Raw genomic sequence first — 25,468 nt, forward strand, 5'->3', positions numbered from 1 at the left:
ACATACATCTTTCTGTGATCTTCCTATTCTTTCTCGTGGTTTTGCTTGACTGTTCTCATGCCAACATCTTAGCATTTGGCCAAAGTTCATTTGACTTTACCTTGACCCAAGAGTAAATAACTGAACACCTATCTGGCATTCTCATGAATTTGTGTGTGACATTTTAGACTAAAACCTAATCAATACAATAACATTAAGCAATAACAAAGGTATTCATATTTTTATTGAAATATGGTATAGATTACATATAATAAAATACATAGGTCTTAATTGCACAGCTTGATAACTTTCTAGACATGCATAAATCCTTTTAAGCCATACCCAAATCAACATAGAGAATATTTTCAACATCCCAGAAGGCTACACCCATATTCTTGCACTCAATAAACTCTAAAGGTAACCATCATTCTGACATCTGTCACTGTAGATTGGTTTTGTCTGTTCTTGATTTTCACATACATGGCTCATACAATTTTCAGCCTTTTCATTTCTGACTTCTTTCATTTATCAATAGGTCTGTGATATTTATCCATGTTGGTGCATAAAGCAATAGTTTATTTTTTTCCACTGCTTGATTGTATAAGTATACTAAAATGTCCTTATACATTCTCCTATTGAGAGACACTACTGTTGATAGGCAGTTTGGGGATTTTATGACTAAACTGCTATGAACACACCTATTGGAGGACATAAGCCCTCCTTTCCTATTTCATGCAATGTGTGAATGTTCAGCTTTAGTAGATGCTATCAATGGGTTTTTGATTCAGATATTGTCAATATAAAATAAATGTAGGTAACTATTTTAAATTTAACCAGGACTGAAAGTTTTCTTTAAGTGCATTGTGAGTGGAAATATAAGTGTATATTTTTATTGTAAGAGTAAAAGCACTTGATTTATGAATAACAAGTATTATAAAGAACTTTAAAATAGTTAAACAAGGAAATCAATTGACAGCTAAGGAGAATGTTAAGAGACAGCACATCCACTAGAAAATTTTAGGAAAAACTTTTTCATAATTTGAGTCAAAAATGTTTATAAATATGTAAAATAAACATCAAAGTATATTGTCTTATCCTTATAGATTATTTACTGTACATGTACCATAACATTAAACAAAGTAACCTCTGGGAAATGAATTTATCTAGGTTAACCAGCTAAGAAATAAATCTTACAGGAAAGAAACATATTTGCAAAACATTTACAACTTGTAAAAGTGAATTAAAAACAGACTGTCAACTTTACAACCTTAAAATTGTATGAAGAGAAAAACTCCAAAATCACTTTTAACAATGCTATGTATAATCGACTTCACTTTAACATGAAAATGCAGATTATGTTTCTCTGGCAGAAATACCGTATAAATGATGTTGTTTTCTTTCTAGCATGTCACATCACATCAGGAGGCATATAATGTTGGTTTGTGTCATTAGTCGTGGTGGTAACTTTGATCACTTGATTAAGATGTCATCCACCAGGTTTCTTCCCTATGAAGTTATTATTTTTTTCCTTTTATAATGAATAAGTACTTTATGGAGAGATTCTTTGAAGCTATGTGTATATCTGTTTCTCATCAAACTGTCACTAGTTTCTTTGTTCTTCACTGTACAGGGCACAGGAAAAAACTCATAAGTCTTCCAAAGTGAGAAAGCTGCAGCCCCAGAGGGTAGCCACCCTCACATGACTCGACATGCTGAAGGGGGCAACCTTTTTGTCTTAATCTTGATACTGGGAGACAGAAAGAAAATTATCTTAGGATATGTAAACACAAATTGGCCTTAACTAGGGTTTTGGCTGGGTTGGGTTTGCTTTTGGGGAAGGTGGTAACATGGAGCAAATTGACATATTACATGTGGTCTCAAAAAAACCCAGGCTGAGAAATCAAAGTTGTTCCAGATGGTAGTGTTCTCAGGCAATTGGCAGTAGCTAATCATCCATGGTGGAAAACAAACTTCAACTAGACCTATCAGAATTCCTATAGACAAAGCTCCAAGGTAAGCTCACATTCAAAAGCATAAATCACCCAAGGAAACAAAGTATCATGAATTTCTCAATCATAACAATATTGGGCAGGATAATTCACTGTGTGGTGCAGTGCTGTGCATTATAGGAAGTTTACCAGCATCCTTGACCTATACAGAGTAGATATAAGAACTACCTCCCACCTCCCCAGCTGTGACAACCAAAATGTCGCCAGACTTGTCTAAATGTCCCCTGGAGGGCAAAATCAAACAGGTTCAGAGGCAATGAATTAGAGCAATGAGATAAAACTCACAGTGGAATCAGACATTCAAAAACTTCAGATTTGGGGGTTTTCTGCATATTAAATTCAATAAGTGAGATGTTTCTACTAATTTAAAAGGGGCTTTGAAATGTAATCTGGGTCAGCAGTCCCCAACATTTTTGGCACCAGGGACCAGTTTTGTGGAAGACAATTTTTCCATGGACAGGGGCGTGGAGGTTGGGGGGATTTGGCATGAAACTGTTCCACCTCAGATCATCAGGCATTAGTTAGATTGTCATAAGGAATGCACAACCTAGATCCCTTACCCACAGAGTTCACAGTAGGGTTTGCACTCCTATGAGAATCTAATGCCACCGGGGATCTGACAGGAGGTGGAGCTCAGGCCGTAATGCTCGCTGACCTGCTGCTCACTTCCTGCTGTGCAGCTAGGTTCCTAACAGGCCACAGACCGGTACCGGTCCATAGCCCAGGGGTTGGGGACTCCTGATCCTGGAGCCTTATTCTGAAGGCTTCTGTGTATACACGTTAAATACATTTGTATCCCTTTTCTCCTATTAACCAGTCTGCCTCATGTTAGTGATTGTTCAATGTTTAGGGGGCCAAGGGCCTTGACCCCCACAGTTATGGTGCAGTAAGCAGGGTCACCAAAGTTGCTCTGTTCTGAAAGGCACAATGAAGAGAACCCAAGAATCTAAAAACTGGCAAAAAGGTAAGAATTTCTTACCAGTTCGGCTCCCAGACTCTCTCTCAGTGTAATCTGGTTGAGTGGACAGTAAAAATCCATTTGTCTCCTCTGCAAGGTTTTGAGTAATGGGAAAAAAATTTTGTGTGACTTGTCCTGGGGGGTAGCTACTCTGATGTACTTTTTGGTATTTTGTGTTATGGATATTCACAATGTCTAATTCGTTTTCTCCCAGAAATAGTATTTTCTTTTGTCTGTCCTTCTGTGTTGTCCATAAAGACAGGTACCAGATAAAGTTCCCCATTGTCTTGTTTTATGTCTTCCAGAGCTAGATTTGTGACCAAGCTAGATTTGTGACCACTCTCTCTTGGTCTCTACCATCCAGGGGATCTGATTTCCAGGTCATGTCAAGTGGCCAGCCTGAAAATGGCTGGGATCTTGAGATTTTTTTTGTTCTGAATGTGCCAAGTTCTTGGGAGAGTATGTCATAAGAAGTCCTATCCATAAGGGGATTTTGTCATCTCAATTTTTGTTGCCTAGTGAGTGCTGAGAAAGTACAATTCAGGAAGCTCTATCCAGTGTCACAGATTAACGGGTCTATGAGTGGTGGCCTCCTCACAAGTTTGTGGGTTACTGGAGGCAAACACAATCCTTGACTGTCTGTGGCAACAATTGTTTTGCTATCTTAGCCTCTTTCTGGAAAATGGCATCCTTGGGATTGCTTCTTCTCTGAAGAGGCTGCTGGATTGGGTCACTATTGAAATTAAGTGCACCATGGAAAATCCAATGGCCAAAAGATGGATCCTGTAAATTACACTGCTAAGTTAAAAAAAAAAAAATGAGACCTCTAATTCCAAACAATTGATGAAAAGATAAAAATCAAATAAAAGTGTCATAGCTAGTCTTAAAAAATATCTTCACTAATTAAAGAGCAAAAATATAATCTAAAACAAAATTACACTTAAACTGCCCACTTTGGATTCCATGAAGGATTAATAATCAAGGTTGCTCCATTTGAAGTCCAGTAGTTAAAATTCCCATTGTAGCCTGGGTACAGTTCCTGATAAGAGAATCAGTCGCTTCTGGTTTTCATTTATTGATCCTTTTCCCTTACATAAACAGCTTTTGACTTCCTGCCTGATTCCATCTTTGGAGCACCTGGGGCTTTGGGGCCATTGTGAGTAGACATTCAGCTGAGAAGCTGAGACCCTAGAGAATATGGCTGAACAGAAATGTAAGTTATACCCCATTTATGGCTAGTGAAACTTTCCTTTCTTTTAGCTATCTTTGGGATGGTTCTGGATCTTGTGCAAAAGCCAGAAGTATCATCTATTTGTCCTGGCTAAAATCTGGTAATAAGAGATTTGGGGCTGGGCATGGTGGCTCATGTCTCTAATCCCAACCCTTTGAGAGACCAAGGCAGAAGGATTGTTCGCTTCATACTGTCTTTATTAGGTCTTATGATTGTTTGAGAAACTAAGTCTCCTCTCTATCAAGGGGTAGGATTTTTGCTTTTTGAGTTATTTAAATTTTCACTTTGGCTAAATGAATGGTTTATTTTACAGTTGTGTGACTTTATTTTGTGATATCATGTGTTTTAAACCTTTGATATTTTACAAACTCTCCAAAATCAAACTTCAAATTCTAAATTGGTTTTTTTAAACCACAAATGAACTTTTTGAACATTAGGGCCCCTGAAAGACCAAGAGAGACATATTTGGCTTATTTGGTACATAAAATCATATAGGAAACATTGTCAAATATGAAATTGTGCTTAACTTGCTTTGGGTTTTATTTATGTAAATGTCTTATTAACATGTGTTCCAAAATTGTAAGAGATTCCTGCAATTCTGATATGTCTTAGTATATATTATCCATAGTAATTATGATTATTACATTAAATTGTTGTATGCCACAGAAATAACCAAATCTCTTTGTCAATTGTGTCTTTAACCATGGCTATTCTAAGACTTTTGTCTTCCACAGACAATTTTTGTTTTACTCTGATTCTTCTCAAAAAGCAGTCTATAATCAACTACAATCCAAAATTTGTTTTTTCTTTAAGGAAAATTATGGAAGAAATCTTACAAGTACTCTTAAATACAGGTTTCTGATAACTTCAAAGATCATACCATTGAACTAGGGAAAAAGACCTCCAGGACTCTAACTTAAATGCTGATGAGGATTGTTGATGATGAGGATCACTAACCCAACACTAAGCAGACAAGAGTTATTACATGGGGTTGAACTAATACAAGACTGAAATAATTTTTTATGTCTTTTTTTGAAATGTTGCTAATTCTTTTTGTTTTGTTTTTCAGAGTGAAGAAAACTTTTTACTTTTGAGCTATTTATAGCTTATGGCAAATTGGGTAAAGTATAGTTTTGTGAGCAAAATTTGAATCATTTTTCTTTCTCTCTCTGCCTGCTTTCTCCAGAATTTGGAAACTGATTTTTTTTTTTTTTTTTTTTTTTTTTTTTGGCTAATGGAATTATTGAGTATATTTGTGAGTGTTCTTAATTTATGGCAATATAGTTATATATTACATAAGCTCAACATAGTTGAATATTGCATAAGTTCAATAGAATCTGTTTTCATTTCTAACAGGACACAGCTGGAGACGCTGGTTATTTTACCAAGGCTTTGAGTGGATTGGCAGATTTTCAGACATATCAGACTGCTTTGAGGAATTAAGGTTGACATTATAGAGCTGGTAAAAAGCCCCTTGGAAAGACTGGCCTCGTATCTTGTCTATGCAATTCCTTTACAAAGTTCCTGATCTGTGATATGTAAAGAATGTTACTTTCTGAAAGTCTCAGGCACCCCAAATTATCTTGGGACCTTGGGAAGAGAGGAATTGATCCCATTCATACAGGTATCTGCAGACACAGATAAATCTTTGACTTGGCTCCAGAAGCTTTCAAAAGTCTAATCTGAGATTTCTTAGGAAAAAAAGTTGCAGCAAAGCCAATTTTAAAAGAGCCTAACAGGCCGGCTGCGGTGGCTTCACGCCTGTAATCCCAACACTTTGGGAGGCCGAGGCGAGCGGATCACGAGGTCAGGAGATCGAGCCCATCCTGGCTAACACGGTGAAACCCCGTCTCTACTAAAAATACAAAACAATTGGCCGGGCGAGGTGGCGGGCACCTGTAGTCAGCTACTCGGGAGGCTGAGGCAGGAGAATGGCGTGAGCCCGGGAGGCGGAGCTTGCAGTTGCCGAGATCACACCACTGCACTCCATCCTGGGCGACAGAGCGAGGCTCCGTCCAAAAAAAAAAAAAAAAAAAGCCTAACAGAGCCAATAAGTATTCTTGCTGTGGCTCACACCTGTAATCCCAGCACTTTGGGAGGACAAGATGGGAGGATTACTTGAGCCCGGGAGTTTGAGACAAGCGTGGGTGAAATAACAAGATCTTGTCTCTGCAAAAAAAAAAAAAAAAAAAAAAAAAAAATTTAGTAGGCTGGGCATGGTGACGTGGTCCTATAGTCCCAGCCACTCAGGAGGCTGAGGTGGGAGGATCCCTTGAGCCCAGGAGTTTGAAGCAGCAGTGTGCTCTGATTGTGCCACGACACTCCAGCCTGGGTGACAAAAGAAGGCCTTGTCTCTAAAAAATATATATTTTTTAAAATTGCATTTTATACAAATAATCAGGCCAAGTATAATAAAACTAAAACTTATTTTTGCAAATAAATTAGTCCTGCTATGATTTATCCTTGGTAAAAATGGCAACTGAGGAGAGAAAATTATATTTCAGAATAAAATTATAGTACACCCATTATTAGATTCTAACCTTGTCCATCATTTCTGGGTTTTTATTATCTGCCTATGATTTGATCTGAATCCCAAATTCTTTCCTGGCTACAAGTCTCCAAACTACTGGTTTCACATTTTTCTTCCATTTTTCTGACTTGGACTCAATGAAATTGCTACTACCATTTTCTTGAGGCCCTGCAAGCTGAAGCTTATACCTTGTGATACAAGCAAGAAAAACTAGTCAAATTGCCACTACCTTTTTCCAGTTTGACTGAAGATGCTTTGAGTCCAACATTTGGACACCTCAATTGACTGGCCTCCAGATTCTAAGGAAACTGGCTTATAGATTGTAGTCAACATTAACCTTTGTTTTTATTCTGTTTGAAAGACTAACTTCAATGACACACATGCTTAATGGAACTGGCCTATTCCCAGAAATGGGAAGACTGGTTTAATGGGATCCTTTACCATTCAGCTTTTAACTCAATTTTTCTCTCCACAGCCACCAACTCAGCTTTTAGTGTGTGACACTTCTAGGGAAGTTTCAGACAGAGGAATATTGGGGCTCAGAAACTGAACAACCCAAAATATGGCATTTTGACATGCTGGACTGAAGAGGCCTCAAAGTCCCTCTGACGTTACACACCCTCAACCATACCACTGTCTCTCCCAAAACATAGGCCATTATCTGCCTAAGATCCAGACCCTCCAAACTGAACAGTAATTTTTTCTTCCCCTCCTCATAAGACCAAGAATGTAATCATAACCTGTTGTGCCAGGATGTTATATACACTTCTGAACCTCAATGGGAAATTGGGGCTTCATTCAGAAGGGTCCCATGTATATACACATTAAATAAATTTTTATGCCTTTTCTCCTATTAACAAAAATAAGTAATCTAAAAACAAGAGACTATACATTCCGATCAAGCAGAATTTTTCTGAAAAAAAAGCAAAAGAATAGAAATATAAAAGCAAAATATAATACTAAAATTATAAACTCAATAGATATGTTAAATAGAATGGACACTGCTGAAGCAAAAACTAGTAAACTAGGTTATATAGCAGAAGAAACTGCTCAGAGTGAAGCACTGAGGAAAAAAAATGGAAAATATGAAGAGGAAATAAAGGAGCATGGAGGGGAGAGTGAGAAGGTTTAACCTATGTCTACTCATTTCTGGAAGAAGATAAAAGAAAAGAAAAGAAATAGACACTTAAAAATATTTGATTAATGCAAAACAAGACAACGGAAAAGAAATTAAGGAATATAAAACAGGAGGGAAAATTTAAAGGAAGAAAGTAAGTTTACATACATAAGCCCAAATATGCCAGTAATTATGTTAAATTTAAATGAATAAAATGAAATACATCAGTTACAAAAAAAGACAGATTGTTAGACAGAACTACAAAACAAAACCTAACTATATTGCTTTCAAGTAACACAACATTAATATAAGAATGTAAGACAGCTGAATGTTAAATAATGAAATAAGAAGTAAACACTAACCAAAAGAATGCTGGTATAGTTATACTAATAGCAAAGTTGATTTTAAGGCAAGAAATATAACTAGAGATAAAAAGTGCTTTTTCATAGTGATAAGAAAAAACACTTCATCAGAAAGGTATACAAATTCTCAATATGAATACATTAAAAACATAGCTTCTAAATACATAAAGCAAAATGCAGCTAAAATGAGAAATAAACCAATAGAAACAGGAAATTGGAACAGCACAGTTAACAAAGTTAATGACATATATAGAACATAGAACTAAATGACATATAGAACACTTCATTCAATTTTCTCTTTCATTCAAGACTGAAAGAGTAAAAATTATTTGTAAGGGCCCATAGAATATCTGACAATATTTGCCATATGCTGGACCATAAAGTAAATATGAAATGATTGAAATCATTCAAGTATGTTCATTGATCACAGTGGAATTAAACTAGAAGCCAACTAAAAACAAAGAACAACAACAGCAAAACCCAGACAGAGGCACACACCTGTAGTCTTAACTACTCTGGAGGATGATCTGAGCCCAGGAGTTTAAATATAGCCTGGGCAACTCTCTGAGAAAAAACAAACAATAATAACCCAACAACAAATTAAAAAAAAAAAACAGAAAATTCTTAAAGGTATGGAAATTAAGAAATATACTTCTAAGTTACTCCAGTATCAAAGAAGGAAATAAAGCAAAGAAGAGAGACTATTATAAGAATTATGTATATTTTTAATTGAATGATTTAAAAAATGGCATCAAAATTTATGAGATACAGTTAAAGCTGTGCTTAGAAAGAGATGTATGACTTTAAATGACTATATTATTGAATCAACCTATCTTAATACTAAAAAATGCTTACCATGTAAAATATATACACATGCAATGAAAATAAATATCCAAGGGCTCTGTTGATTGTTATCTGTGTTTTTCTAATATTTTTTCATCTCCAGAGCTTCTACTCATGGTTAAGTGTTCACCTCTAGCCTGAGGAAAATTGAGTACAAATTAAACATGTCTAATTTGAAATTTTCACTAAATTCCTTTTTAATTTTAAATATGATGGTCTAAAACATTAAATACTCATCACAGATAACTTTTGCCATTAAACGGTATAGTTCTTAACTAGAAATGTCCATGTTTCCTATTAATCTTGATATCATAAATGTTTGTGATTGCTAAATGTATTGTCTATGAAGAAAATGCCTTAAAAAACTTGTAACAAAAACATTTCTAATACTTTGATGTCAGAAAACACTTCAGTAAAATGGTAACACATTTTCAAAAGCCGATGGCATAAGAATACAGCCAATGAAAAGATACTTTTTTATTTTTTTAAATCTGTATTTTTGACTTCAAACATTTTATTGATATTTCATTGGGTTCCAATCTTTCTATGTGTGGCTAAAAGACATCAGTGAATACGAACTAGCATTTTTGTGCTTTATGTCTTTATTGAATAGGTTCAAATATGAAGACATTGTTGGTGAAAAAACAAAAAACAAACATATAGTGGACAAGAAATAATAGTCACCACAATCATCTTACTTTTTCAACCTAATGCATTTCAGAATAATACATAAGCAATTTTTACAGTTTCAATTTAAGCTTACAATCACTTTTTATTCTACCATACTGTAAAATACTTGTGAAAATAAATAAAAATACAATACAAAAAAAAAAGAAAGAGATGTATGGCTTCAAATGCATATATTAGAAAAGAAAAAAGACTGAAAAATCAATAATCCAGTGTCCACCTTAAAAAGTTATAAAGACAACAAATTAAACGTAAACAAAGCAGATAAAAAGAAAATTATAGATAAGAGCAGAAACTATTGAAGGAAAAAAACATAAATAGGAAGAAAAACAACAATAGCAAAAACTCTGAAAAGGACAATGAAACTAAATTTTCTACAGCAGGGATTGGCAAGCAACAGCTTATGGGCCAAATCCAACTCAATACCTGTTTCAAACACTTGTTTTTTTATGGTTCACGAATCAAGAATGGTTTTTACATTTTTCAGTGTTTTGGGGAGGAAATCAGAAGGAGAATATATTGTAGCACATGAAATTCAAATTTCTGTATCCATAATGTAGTTTTATTGGAACTTATGCTTATTTGTCTACATATTGTCTATGGCTGTTTACATGATACAATAGCAGAGTGGTCACAACAGAGACTGTAATGTCTAAAATATTTTCTATCTGGCTCTTTATAGTTTTTTGACCCCTGACATATACCAGTGCATGAGTATATATACTTAAAAACAAATCTGCTAATTAATAACTTGAAAAATAAATAAACAACCAATCAGTTTACAGACTTTGAACTTCACTGTATCAGTTAGGGTTAGTTTATAGTCACAGCACTTAAAATATTAACTGTAAAGGACCACCTTTATAGAAAAAGCTTGACAGCCCCTGTTCTGTGGTATCAAGGCAAAAACAGAAAGAAAAAGAGAGATTGAGACAGAGACAGAGAGACAAAAACATTCCAAGATAATACTAGGAATGAAAAAGAGGAATATCACTACAAATCTTACATCATGAACAGCTTCATGATAATAAATCAAAACTTTAGAAAAAACGGACAGATTTCTAGATAAATATCTTCTCAAACGTATCAAGAAGAAACAGAAAATGTCACCAAGATGAAAAACCACATCCATTACAGAAAGTAAACTTGTAAGTAAAAACTTTTCAGAAAAAAAAAAAAAAACACTCCAAGGGTAGATTGCCTCACTGGTAAATTCTTCTGTTTGTTTATGGAAAAAATATCAGTGATAGAGAAAATCTTCCAAATTATAGTAAAGGAGGAGACCACCTCTCATATTTTCTTATGCCAAATTTCTGCCTCCAAAGAAAGAAGAAGTAAAAACTAAAAGGTAGAAATGAAATCCACAAGCAGACAGCTCGGCACCACACCCTGGACCTGGTAGTTAAAGATCGACCTCTGACCTAATTGGTTATGTTATCTATAGGTTACAGACATTGTATAGAAAAGCACTGTGAAAATCCCTGTCCTGTTCTGTTCCGTTCTAATTACCAGTGCATGCAGCCCCCAGTCACGTACCCCCTGCTTGCTCAATGGATCAAAACCCTCTCATGTGGACCCCCTTAGAGTTGCGAGCCCTTAAAAGGGACAGGAATTGCTCACACAGGGAGCTCGGTTGTTGGAGACATGAGTCTTGTGGAAGCTCCCGGCCAAATAAAGCCCTTCCTTCTTTAACTCATTGTCTGAGGAATTTTGTCTGCAGCTTGTCCTGCTACATTTCTTGGTTCTCTGACTGGGAAGCAAGGTGATTAATGGACGGCCAAGGCAGCCCCTTAGGCAGCTTAGGCCTGCCCTGTGGAACATCCCTGTGGGGGACTCCAGCCAGCTTGAGCTACGTGAATCCTGAAAGCCCTCCTGGGTAGGCAATTGCCCTGGTGGAACGCCTCGCCAGAGCAGTGCGTGGCAGGCCCTTGTGGAGGATCAACACCGTGGCTGAACACCAGGAAGGAAATGGCCCTTGGAGTCTGGACATCTGAAACTTGGTAAGACTAGTCTTTGGAACTTGCCCACTCCATTTAAGTGGAAGCGTGGCCTGATCACCTATGGCATGCCCATACCAGCACTTGGGTTTTTGTGTTTGACTTGACTTGGATTGCTTGATACTTTAGTTTTGGTTTTGACCTGGCTTGGATTTCTTGATACTCTGATTTTGGTTTGATTCTGGTTTGGTGTAAGCTGTAAAAGTGTGTGTGTGCCCTTTTTACCCGTTCTTTGTTTTGTGGTGTGTGTGTGGTGTGAGCATGGTGTTCGGTCTCGAAGAAGCATAGGTCAGGCACAAAGTAAGCCCACCCCACTAGGAACTATGTTAAAAAATGTCAAGAAACGATTTCAGGGAGACTATGCAGTACTGTGACACCAGGAAAACTTAAAACTTTGTGTAAGATAGACTGGCCGGCATTAGAGGTGGGTTGGCCATCAGAAGGAAGCCTGGACAGGTCCCTTGTTTCAAAAGTATGGCACAAGGTAACCTGTAAGCCAAGGCACCCAGGCCAGTTCCCGTACATAGAAAATCAACAAGAGAAAGAAAAAATGAAAGAAAGAGAGAGATATACAAGTAGTTTTTAAAAAAACAACAACAACAGCGTACCCTATTCCTTTAAAAGCCAAGGTAAATTTAAAACCTATAATTGATAATTGAAGGTATTCTCCATAACCCTATAACACTCCAATACCACTATGTTGTCAGTGTAAACAAGGGCATATCCCAAAAGCACTGAGGCCTTCCTATCAAATATCCTTAACCCAGTAATCTGCAGATGGCCCAAATGCATTCAATCTGTAGCGGCAACTGCTTTGCTAACAGAAAAAAGTAAAAAAATAACTTTTAGAGGAAACCTCATTGTGAGCACACCTTACCAGTTCAGAAGTATCCTAAAGAAAAAAAAAAAAAGGATGATTTAACATTAACCACTGAAAATTCCCTTAACCCAGCAGGTTTCCTAACAGGGGATCTAAATCTTAACTACCATACAAAGGTCTGACCAGACCTAGGAGGAACTCCCTTCAGGACAGGATGATCAATGGTTCCTCCCAGGTAATTGAAGGGGAAAAAAAGGCCGTCTATACCAATTCTAAGTTAATTTAGACAAAACAAGGTCTTATTAATAGCAAAGGATAATTAAAATCCCAAACTTACAAGGTTTTCAACAAAAGTAAAGATTGCTAAAAGTTACAGTGTAACATGTATTATAGTAACTTCTAATCTTGTGGCCTTAGACGGTCTAGTCCACAGACATAAAAGAAGTTCATTTTGAAAAAGAATGGTTATCATCTTCGAAAAAAAAAAGGGAAAAAAAGGGCAGGGCAGAATTTATGTAAAAAGAGTGTTATATGATAAATTCTTGTCCTGAAATAAATTAACTGGTAGTTTAAAGAAAGAAATGTTTGTAATAAGTCATAAAGTAGAGACATGTCGAAGAATTGTCTGAGAAAGTCATGAAAGAGAAAAATGTTATAAAAAAAAATTTATGCAAGAAATGTTGTATAATTTAAAAGTAAGTAGGCCTCCTAACTGTGAAACTACTGGGGAGAAAAAAAAACAGTTTATGTGCAAGCTATATAAGGAAAGTAAAATACATCTTTGGTAAAAGGATTATAAGGAGGCATAAAAATGTAAATTTTTACTACATTAAAAGGTTAAAAATTTTGTTTTGAAGGTTTAAGCAAGTTTTAAAATGTTAATTATAAAAAAAATTCTGTGTGTAAACATATTAGCTAAAGTTAAAAAGGTATCATCCAGTTTTTCTGTGAACTGGACATTAAAGTAAAAACACAATGGGTTTTTCTTAAAGCACTAACCTGATCTTTAACAAAGATTATAAAAGGTTTAAAAGAGTCTATAAAAATCTTACGTTATGGTCCAACATTAAAAATTGAATAAATATGTATACAAAGTTTTATTAAAACTAAGTTTAACATTAATAGCACACTAATAGAAAGGTGAAATTTAGCTTATCTGGTATAAAAATCATACAAGAAGCATTATTAAATATAGAATGGTGTTTGGCTTTCTTTGGTCTAAAAACCAATAAAAATAGGTGCTAAAGAAAATTTCTCAGTAAAAAGGCACCAAAGACTATAAAGTCCACTGTTGGCCAGGCGCAGTGGCTCAAACCTGTAATCCCAGAACTTTGGGAAGCTGAGGTGGGTGGATCACAAGGTCAAGAGATCAAGACCATCCTGGCCAACATGGTGAAATCCTGTCTCTGCTAAAAATACAGAAATTATCTAGGTGTGGTGGTGCATGCCTGTAGTCCCAGCTACTCGGGAGGCTAAGGCAGGAAAATCACTTCAGCCCGGGAGGCAGAGGGTGCAGTGAGCCAAGATCGTGCCACTGCACTCCAGCCTGGTGACACAGTGAGACTCCATCTCAAAAAAAAAATAAATTAAAAAAATAATAAAGTCCACTGTTAAAGTCCCCACATTTAAAACAAAAAGTCAATTCCTTAGAAATTATATACTTGGTTTATCTTCCACTTTCTCTTCCCTCAAAACTAAAAGTCTTTTAGCACAGGTACCACCCCTAGAATTTCCAGTAAACCAGCACCAGCCTGAAGATCACCTTCTTATCAAAGGGTGGAAAGAAGAAAAACTCGAGCCAGCCTAGGAAGGACCCTACCTTGCGCTGCTAACCACTGAGACTGCTATTCGTACAGCGGAAAAGGGATGGACTCATCACATCCAAGTCAAAGCGCCACCCCCTCCAGAGTCGTGGGCCACAGTCCCAGAGGAAAACCCTACCAAACTAAAGCTAAGAAAAATTTAACTCTTTCATCTATTCTATTACTCTTTCTTGTTTCCTCGCTCTATTGCTGACTGTCTGGTTATTAACATAACCAAGTCAATTTCACCTCAAACTATTGCATTTAATGCTTGCCTTGTTATACGCTGTAGGGACTTGCCAAGTCAAAGACAGCTCTCTACTTCAAAAAAGTACCTCTGTCTCTCCTGACTCTCCTCAGACTGGGCATTAGTAAATTAGGACCATTTAATCTGAGAAAATTTCGGTAAAGACTCCAGTGTCAACCAGGAGTCTTACCCCCCAATGTAGAGCTTTTATGCCGTAGTTGGTCCAACATTCTGTGGACCACTAAAGAGCAAGGATGGACTGCCCCAACAAGTTTTTGTAATTTCCTAAAATCATACATTCATTTTACTAGAGGATCATAGAAGTTAAGGACTTAAAACAAACTTTGGCAATTAAGACAGCATACCAAGATGCAAATGCCTGGTTGGAATGGGTCAGATATTCCATCCGCACGTTAAACAAAAGCAATAGTTATGCTTATGCACATGGCAGGCCAGAGGCCCAGATTGTCCCCTTTCCACTAAGGTGATCCTCCAGTCGACCAGGTGTGGGCTGCATGGTAGCTGTTTTCCAGGATTCTACGGCCTGGAGTAATAAGTCGTGCCAAGTTCTCTCTGCTATATCCCAAAGTCCAGCACCCTGCGAGTCCGCCCCCGAGGGCCATCCAGCCTCCATCTCCCAACACTAAGTTCACTTCGTGTCTCTCATGACAAGGAGGAAACTTAGCATTCCTTGGAGACCTGAAAGGTTGCAGTGAGCTTAAGAATTTTCAAGAGCTTATCAATCAGTCAGCCCTTGTTCATCCCTGAGCGGATGTGTGGTGGTGTGGTGGACCTTCACTGGGCACTCTGCCGAATAACTGGAGGGGCACTTGTACTTTAGTCCAATTGGCTATCCCTTTCACCCTGGCATTTCATCAACCAGAGGAGGAAAAATAAGACATCGTAAAGCGAGAGAAGCCCCTTATAGGTCTTTCGACTCTCACGTCCGTTTAGACACAATTAGAGTCCCACGGGGAATACCAGATCAGTTTAAAGCTTGAAATCAAATAGCTGCAGGATTTGAGTCAATATTTTGGTAGGTGACAGTCAATAAAAATATAAATTGGATAAACCACATCTATTACAACCAACAGCAATAAGCTTTTCATGAGTTAAAAGAAAAACTCATGTCGGCCCCAGCCCTGGGGCTACCTGACCTGACAAAACCCTTTATACCCTATGTGTCAAAAAGAGAAAAAATGGCAGTTAGAGTTTTAACCCAGACTGTGGGCCCCTGGCCAAGGCAACTGGCCTATCTCTCAAAACAACTAGATGGGGTTTCCAAATGCTGGCCCTCATGTCTAAGGGCCTCGGCAGCAACCGACCCTGTTAGCATAAGAAGCAGATAAACTAACCCTTAGGCAAAACCTGAATATAAAGTTCCCCCCATGCTGTGGTAACTTTAATGACTACCAAAGGACATCATTGGTTAACAAATGCTAGATTAGCCAAGTACCAAAGCTTGCTATGTGAAAAATCCTGCATAATTATTTAAGTTTGCAACACCCTAAGCCCCGCCACCTTGTTTCTGGTATCAGAGAGCCCAGTTGAACATAACTGTGTAGAGGTGTTGGACTCAGTTTATTCCGGCAGGCCCAATGTCTGAAACCATCCATGAACTTCAGTAGACTGTGAGCAGTACGTGGACGGGAGCAGCTTCGCCAACCCCTCCAAAGTGATTCCGAAGAAGATGACAAGCCCTGCTCCAGTCATGCCCAGAAGCTGACTGGTCGACGCGTGGCCAAAGCATGAGAAAACTCATCACAGGACTCATTTTCCTTATAATTTGGACTTGTACAGTAAGGACTTTAACTGACCTTCCTCAGACTGAGGACTGTTCCCAGTGTATACATCAAGTCACTGAGGTAGGACAAAAAGTTGCTACAGTCCTATTATTTTATGATTATTATAAGTGCACCAGACTCTAAAAAAAAACTTGTTTGTATAATACATACCTATGCAAAGTGTGTAGCCCAGGAAATGACCAACCTGATGTGTGTTATGACCCATCTGAGGCTCCCATGACCACAGTTTTTGAAATAAGATTAAAGACTAAGGACTGGTGAGGGCTCATAAATGATATGAGTAAAGTGTTGGCTAAAACAAAAGAAAAAGAGGTGCCCAAACAAGTCACCTTGAAGTTTGATGCCTGTGCTGTCATTAATAGTAACAAGTTAAAAATAGGATATGGTTCTCTTAATCAAGAAAAAGGCTATATGGCAAAAAATAAGTACATTTGTCACAAATTACGACTATGATAAATGTAGATACTGGTCTTGTGTCATTTAGGCTACTTAGATAAAAAATAAAAAACATCCTGTCCACCTTCAGAAAGGGAAAAGTGGCCCTTCCCATACCAGTGGTCAGTGTAACCCCTTAGAACTAGTAATAAACAACCCCCTTGATCCTCGCTGGAAAAAAGGAGAGCATGTAACCCTAGGAATCAATAAGGCTAGACTGGATCCTTGAGTAAATATCATAGTTTGAGGAGACATTTATAAATGCTCTCCTGAGCCAGTATTTCAAACCTTCTATGATAAACTGAATGTGCCAGTACCAGAAATTCCAGGAAAAACAAGAAATTTGTTTTTGCAATTAGTTGAGTATGTAGCCCAGTCTCTCAATGTCACTTCACGTTACGTATGTAGAACTATAAGAGATCAATGGCCACGGGAAGCCCGAGAATTAGTGCCTACATACCCAATTCCTGATGAATTCCCAGCTCAAAAAAATCACCCTGATAATTTCTAGGTCCTAAAAGCCTCAATCATTAGACAATACTGTATAGCAAGATTGGGGAAGGACTTCACCCTTCCTGTAGGAAGACTTAGCTGCCTTAGGCAAAAACTGTATAATAATACTACAAAAACAGCCACCTAGTGGAGTTCAAACCACACGAAGAAAAATCCGTTTAGTAAATTCCCAAAGTTGCAAACTGTGTAAACCCACCCGGAGTCCCACCGGAACTGGACAGCCCCCACTGGATTATACTGGATATGTGGGCATAGAGCTTACACCAAATTACCCAACCAGTGGGCAGGTAGTTGTGTTATTGGCACTATTAAACCATCTTTCTTCTTACTGCCCATAAAGACAGGCAAACTCCTAGGCTTCCCTGTCTGTGCTTCCCGTAAAAAGAGAAACATAGCTATAAAAAATTAAAACCATAATAAATGGCCCCCTGAGAGAATCATACAATATTATAGGCCTGGTACTTAGGCACAAGATGGCTCGTGGGGATACCCGACCCCCATTTACATGCTCAACTGAATCATATGATTACAAGCTGTCTTAGAAATAATCAATAATAAGACTAGCAGAGCCTTGACTATTCTGGCCTGGCAAGAAACTCAGATGAGAAATGCTATCTATCAAAATAGATTGGCTCTCAACTACTTGCTAGCAGCTGAAGGAGAGGTCTGTAGAAAATTTAACCTTACTAATTGCTGTCTACACATAGATGATCAAGGCCAAGTAGTTAAAGACATAGTTAGAAATATGACAAAACTGGCACATTTGCCTGTGTAAGTGTGGCATGGATTTGATCCTGAGACCATGTTTAGAAAATGGTGCCCAGTGCTAAAAAAATTTAAAACTCTTATACTAGGAGTTATAACAGTAATAGAAACCTGCTCACTGCTCCCTTGTTTGCTACCTGTACTTCTTCAAATGATAAAAAGCTTCATTGCTACCTTAGTTCACCAAAATGCTTCAGCACAAGTGTACTATATGAATCACTATCGATCTGTCTTGCAAGAAGACATAGGTAGCAAAAATGAAAGTGAGAACTCCCACTATTAGTGAGAGTCTCAAAGGGGGGGAATAAGGGAGGAGACCACCCCTCGTATTGTCTTATGCCCAATTTCTGCCTCCAAAGAAAGAAGAAGTAAAAACTAAAAGGCAGAAATGCAATCCACAAGCAGACAGCCTGGTGCCACACCCTGGGCCTGGTAGTTAAAGATCGACCCCTGACCTAATTGGTTATGTTATCTATAGATTACAGACATTGTATAGAAAAGTACTGTGAAAATCCCTGACCTGTTCTGTTCCGTTCCGTTCTAATTACCAGTGCATGCAGCTCCCAGTCACGTACCCCCTGCTTGCTCAATTGATCACAACCCTCTCATGTGGACCCCCTTAGAGTTGCGAGCCCTTAAAAAGGGCAGGAATTGCTCACTCAAGGAGCTCGATTGTTGGAGACGTGAGTCTTGCTGAAGCTCCCGGCCAAATAAAGTCCTTCCTTCTTTAACTCGATGTCTGAGGAGTTTTCTCTGCAGCTTGTCTGCTACAATAGAAAAGCTCGTTTTTATATTTTTATAAAATAATATTGATACTAAAGTCTGATAAAACATTAAAAGAAAAAATACAGTCAGAGGTACATATGCATTATAGTTACATTGAGATAAATTATATATTTCACAATTTAAACAGTTAAAGACTAAAAAAAAAGGAATAAATTTTCAGGTTAAAAGAATCTATCAAATACTCATTTCATGTTAGAGAAGAGGTAATAATAGGATAAGCAAATAGTTGTTAGAGCCAATTAAATGGGATGACCAACACAGAACTGTTTAATAGATATTGAATTGAGGTTTAAGATCATCATGGCGGACAAGAGCAAGACTAGATTGCAGCTCTGGACAGAGCAGTGTGTGAGGGCCTGCATTGTGAATTTTAGCTCCAGATCAACTGCAAGAACAAACCAGCAATCCCAAGAGGACCCACACACCCTCTGAAGGAGGCGGACTGCTCCTGCAGGACCTGGGACACCCCCCCAAACTATGAGTGCCCCAACTGTGGAAGTGGGCACACTTCCCACTGGAGAAGTCGAAGGTCTTTACCTGCAGAAGTTTCTGACTTTACCTGGAGCTGAGTCAATTTGGAGAGCTGAGCAAAATACAGGGATAGAGGAAGCAGCAGATAGGCCCTGTGGGGGGAGCTCACTGGGTCCCCTAGCAGGCCAGTCCTGCCTGGCACCACAGGGATCCAATGGGAGAGAGCAGAGGGTAAAACTACGCAGGAACAAGTAAATCTCTAGCTTAACTTTGTAAAAATTTGAACGGGGTGAGAAGCCTCCTGGCCAGAACTCAGGGGAAGGCAAAAATCCAGTGGGCAGACTCCACAGCAGGAGAAGAACCAAGCCCTTTTCTTTCACAGCTAGGAAGCAGGTAGCCTGGGGCAGGTTTTCAAGCCCATAATAGCTCTCCACCTGGAAATGAACTGGGGGCTGTTGATGGGGGGTGGGGGTGGGGCGCAGTGAGAATGAGACCAGCCCTTCAGTTTGTGTGGGAATTGAGTGAGGCCTGGAACTGCTGGCTTTCCCTACAACCTGCCTGACTCAGCAGAGGCAGCCATAATCCTCGTAGGTACACAACTCCAGTGACCTGGGAATCTCATCCCTATTCTTCACAGCAGCTGCAGGAAGACCTGCCCAAGGAAAGTCTGACCTCAAACTTAGCCCCACCCCCACCTGATGATGGTCCTTTCCTACCCACCCTGGTAGCGGAAGACAAACGGCATATAATCTTGGGAGTTCTAGGGCCCCACCCACCACCAGTTCCTCCCCATGCTACTGCAGCTGATGTTCTCTGGAAAGCGCCACCTCCTGGCAGGAGGCCAACCAGCACAAAAATAGAGCATTAAACCACCAAAGCTAAGAACCCTCAGGGAGTCCATTGCACCCCTCCCCACCTGCCATCTCTACCAGAATAGGCACTGATATCCATGGCCGAGAGACCCATAGATGGTTCACATCACAAGATTCTATGCAGACAATCCCCAATACCAGCCCGGACCAGGTAGACTCACTGGGTGGGTGGCTAGACTCATAAGAGAGACAAAAATCCCTGCAGTTCAGCTCACAGGATGCCACATCTATAGGAAAAGAGAGAGAGTGCTACATCAAGGGAACACCACTTGGGATAAAAGAATCTGAACAACAGCCTTCAGCCCTAGACCTTCTCTCTGACAGAGCCTACCCGAATAAGAAGGAACCAGAAAACCAACTCTGGTAATATGACAAAACAAGGCTCTTCAACACCCCAAAAAAATCAAACCAGTTCACCAACAATGGATCCAAACCAAGAAGAAATCCCTGATTTACCTGAAAAAGAATCCAGGAGGTTAGTTATTAAGCTAATCAGAGAAGGACCACAGAAAGGTGAAGCCCAATGCAAGGAAATCCAAAAAATGATACAAGAAGTGAAGGGAGAAATATTCAAGGAAATAGGTCACTTAAAGAAAAAACAATAAAAAATTCAGGAAACCTTGGACACACTTTTAGAAATGCAAAATGCTCTGGAAAGTCTCAGCAATAGAATTGAACAAGTAGAAGAAAGAAATTCAGAGGTCAAAGACAAGGTCTTCAAATTAACCCAATCCAACAAAGACAAAGAAAAAAAATAAGAAAACATGGACAAAGCCTCCAAGAAGTCTGGGATTATGTTAAATGACCAAATCTCAGAATAATTGGTGTTACTGTGGAAGAAGAGAATTCTAAAAGTTTGGAAAACACATTTGGGGGAATAATCAAGGAAAACTTCCTCAGCCTTCCTAGAGACCTAGACATCCAAATACAAGAAGCACAAAGAACACCTGGGAAATTCATCACAAAAAGATCTTCACCTAGGCATATTTTCGTCAGGTTATCCAAAGCTAAGATGAAGGAAGGAATCTTAAGAGCTGTGAGACAGAAGAACCAGGTAACCTATAAAGGAAAACCTATCAGATTAACAGCAGATTTATCAGCAGAAACTCTACAAGCTATTAGGGATTGGGGCCCTATCTTTAGCCTCCTCAAACAAAACAATTATCAGCCAAGAATTTTGTATCCAGTGAAAGAAACTAAGCATCATGTGTGAAGGAAAGATACAGTCTTTTTCAGACAAACAAATGCTGAAAAAATTCACCATTCCCAAGCCACCACTACAAAAACTGCTAAAAGGAGCTCTAAGTCTTGAAACAAATCCTGGAAACACGTGAAAACAGAACCTCTTTAAAGCATAAATCACACAGTAACTATAAAACAAAAATACAAGTTAAAAAGCAAGAACAAAAAACAAAAAAAGTATGCAGGCAACAAAGAGCACGATGAATGCAATGGTACCTCACATTTCAATACCAATATTGAATGTAAATGGCCTAAATGCTCCACTTAAAAGATGCAGAACCACAGAATGGATAAGAACTCACCAACCAACCATCTGCTGCCTTCAGGAGACTCACCTAACACATAAGGACTCACATAAGCTTAAGTAAAGGGGTGGAAAAAGGCATTTCATGCAAATAGACACCAAAAGCGAGCAGGGGTGGCTATTCTTATATCAGACAAAACAAACTTTAAAGTAACAGCAGTTAAAAGAGACAAAGAGGGATGTTATATAATGGTAAAAAGGCCTTCTCCAACAGGAAAACATCATAATTCTAAACATATATGCACCTAAAACTGGAGCTCCCAAATTTATAAAACAATTACTAATAGACTTAAGAAATGAGATAGACAGCAATGCAATAATAATGGACTTCAATGCTCCACTGACAGCACTGGACAGTTCATCAAGACAGAAAGTCAACAAATAGATAATGGATTTAAACTATACCTTTGAACAAATGGACTTAACAGATATATACACAACATTTCATCCAGCAACTGCAGAATGCAAATTTTATTCAACAGCACATGGAACTTTCTCCAAGATAGACCATATGATAGGTCATAAAACGAGCCTCAATGAATTTAAGAAAATTGAAATTATATCAAGCATTCTCTCAGACCACACTGGAATAAAACTGGAAATCAACTCCAAAAGGAACCTTCAAAATCATGCAAATACATGGAAACTAAATAACCTGCTCCTGAATGAGCATTGGGTCAAAAACAAAATCAAAATGAAAATTTAAAAATTCGGCTGGGTGTGGTGACTCATGCCTGTCATCCCAGCACTTTGGGAGGCCAAAGTGAGTGGATCACCTGAGGTCAGGAGTTCAAGACCAGCCTGGCCAACATGGTGAAACCCCATCTCTACTAAAAATACAAAAATTAGCTGGGCATGGTGGTGTGCACCTGTAATCCCAGCTACTTGGGAAGCTAAGGCATGAGAATCACTTGAACCTGGGAGGCAGAGGTTGCAGTGAGCTGAGATTGCGCCACTGCACTCCAGCCTGGGTGAAACAGCAAAATTCCATCTCAAAAAAAAAAAAAAATTCTTCAAACTGAACGACAATAATGACTCAGGCTGTCAAAACCTCTAGGGTACAGCAAAGGAGGTTCTAAGAGGAAAGTTCATAGCCCTAAATGCCTACATCAAAAACTCTGAAAGAGTACAAACTGACACTCTAAGGTTAACACCCAAGGAACTAGAGAAACAAGAACAAACCAAACCCAAACCTATCAGAAGAAAGGAAATAACCAAGGTCAGAGCAGAACTAAATGAATTGAAACAGAATTAAAAACAAAAATCACATGATCATTTCAATAGATGCAGAAGAAGCATTTGACGAAATCCAGCATCTCTTCACGATTAATACTCTCAGCAAAATCAGCGTACAAGGGACATACCTTAATGTACTAAAAGCTATCTATGACAAACCCACAGCCGACATAATACTGAATGGGGAAAAGTTGAAAGCATTCCCTCTGAGAATTAGAACAAGACAAAGGTGCCAACTGTCACCACTCTTCTTCAACATAGTACTGGAATTCCTAGCCAGAGCAATCAGACAAGAGAAAGAAATAAAGGGCAACCAAATTGGCAAAGAGGAAGTCAAACTGTCACTGTTTGCTGAAGATTTGATCGTTTACATTGAAAACCGTAAGGATTCCTTCAGAAAGATCTTACAAATGATAAAAGAATTCAGCAAAGTTTCCAGATACAAGATTAATGTACACAAATCAGTAGCTCTTCTATACACAAACAGTGACCAAGCAGAGATGAAATCAAGAACTTAACCCCTTTTATAATAACTGCAAAAAAATAAAATAAAATACTTAGGAATATTCCTAACCAAGGAGTCAAAAGACCTTTACAAGGAAAGCTACAAAACACTGCTGAAAGAAATCATAGATGACACAAACAAATAGAAACATATCTCATGCTCATGGATAGGTAGAATCAATATTGTGAAAATGGCCCTACTGCCAAAAGCAATCTAAAAATTCAATGCAATCCCCTTCAAAATACCACCATCATTCTTCACAGAATTAGAAAAAAAACAATTCTAAAATTCATATGGAACCAAAAAAGAGCCCACATAGCCAAAGCAAGACTAAGCAAAAAGAACAAATCTGGAGGCATCACACTACCTGATTTCAAACTATACTATACTATAAGGCCATAGTCACCAAAACAGCATAGTAGTTGTACAAAAATAGGCACATAGGCCAATGAAACAAAAATAGAGAACCAAGAAATAAACCTGAATACTTACAGCCAACTGATCTTCGAGAAAGTAAACAAAAACATAAAGTGGGGAAAGGACACCCTTTTCAACAAATGGTGCTGGGGAATTGGCTAGCCACATGTAGGAGCATGAAACTGGATCCTCATCTCTCACCTTTTACAAAAATCAACTCAAGATGGATTAAGGACTTAAAACTAAGACCTGAAACTATAAAAATTCTAGAAGATAACATTGGAAAAACCCTTCTAGACATTGGCTTAGGCAAGGATTTCATGACCAAGAACCCAAAAGCAAACGCAATAAAAGCAAAGATAAATAGCTGGGACCTAATAAAACTAAAGAGCTTTTGCACAGCAAAAGGAACAGTCAGCAGAGTAAACAGACAACCCACAGAGTGGGAGAAAATTTTCACAATCTATACATCTGACAAAGGACTAATATCTAGAATCTACAACAAACTCAAACAAATCAGTAGGAAAAAAACAAACAATCCCATCAGAAAGTGGGCTAAGGACATGAATAGACAATTCCCAAAAGAAGATATATAAATGGCCAACAAACATATGAAAAAATGCTCAGCATCACTAATGATCAGGGAAATGCAAATCAAAACCACAATGCAATACCACATCACTCCTGCAAGAATGGCCATAATCAAAAAATAAAAAAACAGTAGATTTTGGGATGGATGCAGTGAAGAGGGAACACTTCTACACTGCTGGTGGGAATGTAAACTAGTACAGCCGCTATGGAATACAGTGTGGAGATTCCTTAAAGAACTAAAAGTAGAATTACCGTTCAATCCAACAATCCCACTACTGGGTATCTACCCAAAAGAAAAGAAGTATTATTCAAAAACACACTTGCACATGCATGTTTATAGCAGCACAATTCACAATTGCAAAATCATGGAATCAACCCAAATGCCCATCAATCAATGAGTGGTTAAAGAAATAGTGATACATATATATATGTATATGTCACATATATGTCACATATATATCACATATATGTCACATATATATCACATATATGTCACATATATATCACATATATCACATATATATCACATATATCACATATATATCATATATATCATATATATCACATATATATCATATATATCACATATATATGATATATATCACATATATATCACATATATCACATATATATCATATATATCACATATATATCATATATATCACATATATATCATATATATCACATATATATGATATATATATGATGGAATATTATGCAGCCATAAAAAGGAATGAATTACCAGCATTTGCAGTGACCTCGACGAGATTGGAGACTATTATTCTAAGTGAAGTAACTCAGGAATGGAAAACCAAATATTGTATGTTCTCACTGATATGTGGGAGCTAAGCTATGAGGACACAAAGGCATAAGAATGATATGATGGACTTTGGGGACTTGAGGGGAAGAATGGGAGGGGGGTGAGGGATAAAAGACTACAAATA

At 38.0% G+C, this 25,468-nt stretch overlaps 1 protein-coding gene across 2 annotated transcripts in view; it reads right to left on the reverse strand.

The window, feature by feature from the left end:
• Positions 1-205: 205 nt before the first annotated feature.
• The window catches only part of TMEM68 (transmembrane protein 68), a 78,755-nt gene continuing 53,492 nt past the window's right edge, over positions 206-25,468 (reverse strand). For both annotated transcript variants that reach the window (XM_063606766.1, XM_063606764.1), the window contains one exon: positions 206-1,726. In XM_063606766.1, the coding sequence (XP_063462836.1) occupies positions 1,675-1,726 (52 nt within the window). In that variant the 3' untranslated portion in view covers positions 206-1,674. The remainder of the gene's footprint in view (positions 1,727-25,468) is intronic.

Source organism: Pan paniscus, chromosome 7 (genome assembly GCF_029289425.2).
Source record: "Pan paniscus chromosome 7, NHGRI_mPanPan1-v2.0_pri, whole genome shotgun sequence".
Classification (NCBI taxonomy): domain Eukaryota; kingdom Metazoa; phylum Chordata; class Mammalia; order Primates; family Hominidae; genus Pan; species Pan paniscus.